We start from the raw sequence: 2,500 nt of genomic DNA on the forward strand, positions 1-2,500 counted from the left end.
AAAATAGCACCCTTCCATCCCCTCTTTTGAGCTATTTTAGATTGATCCAGAGTCACAGAAGAGTTTGTAGCATGTCCACGCGTCCAAGGGGAGTTGTGACTGACACTAGCATGCCCACTGCCTCTGTTTATGGGGTTGCCTGGAGCATTGATTTCATCTCCGCTGAAACAACAGCTGACCTCCATTTCTTTACTGAGAGAGGAGATGAGCCATACAGTGGCCCTCTGGCAAGTGTGTGTGTGAGCGTGTGTGTGTTTGTGTGAGTGTGTGTGTGTGTGAGCGTGTGTGTGTTTGTGTGAGTGTGTGTGTGTGAGCGTGTGTGTGTGTGTGTGCGTAAGCGTGTGCGTGTGTGAACGTGTGTGTGCATGTTTTCAAACCCTGCCACCAGCTCAAAGTAAACCACTGTTGATCGAACACTGCAGTGAGATGTTTATTAGGAAGGAGAGGTGGTACTGCTGGCTAACAGTCGATTGGTTTGTGTGTGGTGTGCAGATGCGTGTGTGTGTGTGTGTGTGTGTGTGTGTGTGTGTGTGTAGATGCATGTGTGTGTGTGTTGTTCACAGCTGCTCTAAATAGTTATATTTCCCTCTTCAACAGCGTGTGCCAGCAAAACGTCTCTCTCCTCTCTCCCTCGTCCTGATAGCTCAGCCTGGGGGAGGTCTGGGAGATGCTTGGGATGGGGGGTTGGAGGTCATCTACAGCAGTGCTTCTCAACTGGTCTGGCCTTGGGACCCACTATTTCCCATAGTCATTAAGTTGTGACCCAAATTTTGTCGAATTCAATTCACAAAATAAAAATACAGATATAAACATAAACATAGAGCCTACTTGTAGCCCTGCATTCACAGCACATTCGCCTACGTCTAAGACATCAGATAGTTTATAAATAGATTTTTAGTTATCTGGGGCCTTCATTTACTTCACCTTTTGCCTTTGCCCAACAACTTATTAAAAGTTATACACGTTATTCAAATTAGCTTGTTATACACACACACGTGTTGATTTCTTTACCCACACACATAACTGCATACGTAGCTTCTCACATGCTAACCACGAATGACTAGAAAATATGTTACAACGCAATTTGACTACAGTAATTAGCTAAACGTTTTACATTTCTGATATATTTTTTAAAAAGAGAGAGAATGCATAACAAGAAAGAAACATAGGACAGGAGAAAATAATGAGAAGATAGAAGATTGGAGATTAAGACGTGTTGAAGCGGAAATATATAATGCATCGAAACAGGAAGATTGTACAATAGAGAAAGACCAAGGGTCAAGATCAGTGATGGAAAACAATGGAGAGAGCAGTGTGAGAGCTGAAGCCAACACCAACGAAAAGAGGTAGAAACTGAAAATGAGAAAGAGAAGTAAAAAAAAAAAAAGAGAGAGAGAGAGGCTTTTCTCTCCATCAGTTCTCTGGTGTCTACCACCTCCCACCACTCTGCCCTCTGACTCCAATTATAATCCCATTCCCTCTCAGCAACGCCTCATTTCCATTTTAATCACTCAACATCAATCCCCTCATTCACAGTCAGACTACATTACCCATAATTCAGGTGTACCTAGGCAAGGGTATATTCACCTGTTGCTGTTTGTCTCATTAGAAAGGCTTTAACTAACAGCAAAATTATGTTTATACACACATTATTGAGCCTCACTGCACACTTGTGTTGCATTGGCCAGAGAGAGACCGGGCATGTGGAATTTTGAGCATACTGTGATGTGTGTATGTTCTTGATGTTTGTGTCAGACAGTGCGCACGTGTGTGTGTGTGTGTGTATTTGGTGTGTGTGTGTGTGTGTGTGAGAGAGAGAGAGTTAAATCAGACAACTTAAGAGAAAATTAGACAAAATATATACCCACAACAAAGCATGGACCCGCCGAAGTCTTCAGGCAGTCTTCTAGAAGCTTCATCCGCAGACGCTGCAGTTCGGGGCTGTCCCATTCCTCAGGGTCCACTCCCCAATACAGATCCACCACCTGCAGATACACACACACACACACACACACACACACACACACACACACACACACACACACACACACACACACACACACACACACACACACACACACACACACATCAGTACACATTGATGTTACAATGCCCATACATCATTTAAGAAGTAATCAGCTAAACATAAAAAATGTAACAATAGTTGAATTTCTCAGCAGTGAAGACCCTACAGAGCTGAAAGATATCTGGGGTCGGTAGACACCTAACACGTTAGTCTCAGCCTTTCACACATTTCAGTCCATTCAACCCTCTCCATGTGTGATATTGCAACCTTTCACATAAAAGGCACCGGCCTGCACACATATATCAGAAACACACTCATAGTCCTCACACTCCAACCTGACACAACACCCCACAGAGCATTCTACCAGGCTGTCAAACACATCACTAACGGATCAAAGTTTCCACAGAACATTCTGAACTACCAGTTGTTTCCCTATTTATCTGTTGTTGTTCGTCAGGACAAGACTAGACTAGA

At 43.5% G+C, this 2,500-nt stretch overlaps 1 protein-coding gene across 1 annotated transcript in view; it reads right to left on the reverse strand.

Annotated features, from left to right (window-relative positions):
• The window catches only part of nwd2 (NACHT and WD repeat domain containing 2), a gene marked incomplete at both ends in the record, with an annotated part of 54,021 nt that overhangs the window by 23,449 nt on the left and 28,072 nt on the right, over positions 1–2,500 (reverse strand). Inside the window, one exon of the mRNA XM_080838208.1 lies at positions 1,869–1,985. Within this exon, the coding sequence (XP_080694334.1) occupies positions 1,869–1,985 (117 nt within the window). The remainder of the gene's footprint in view (positions 1–1,868; positions 1,986–2,500) is intronic.

Source organism: Sprattus sprattus (assembly GCF_963457725.1).
Source record: "Sprattus sprattus genome assembly, chromosome: 5".
NCBI classification, from domain to species: Eukaryota; Metazoa; Chordata; class Actinopteri; order Clupeiformes; family Clupeidae; genus Sprattus; species Sprattus sprattus.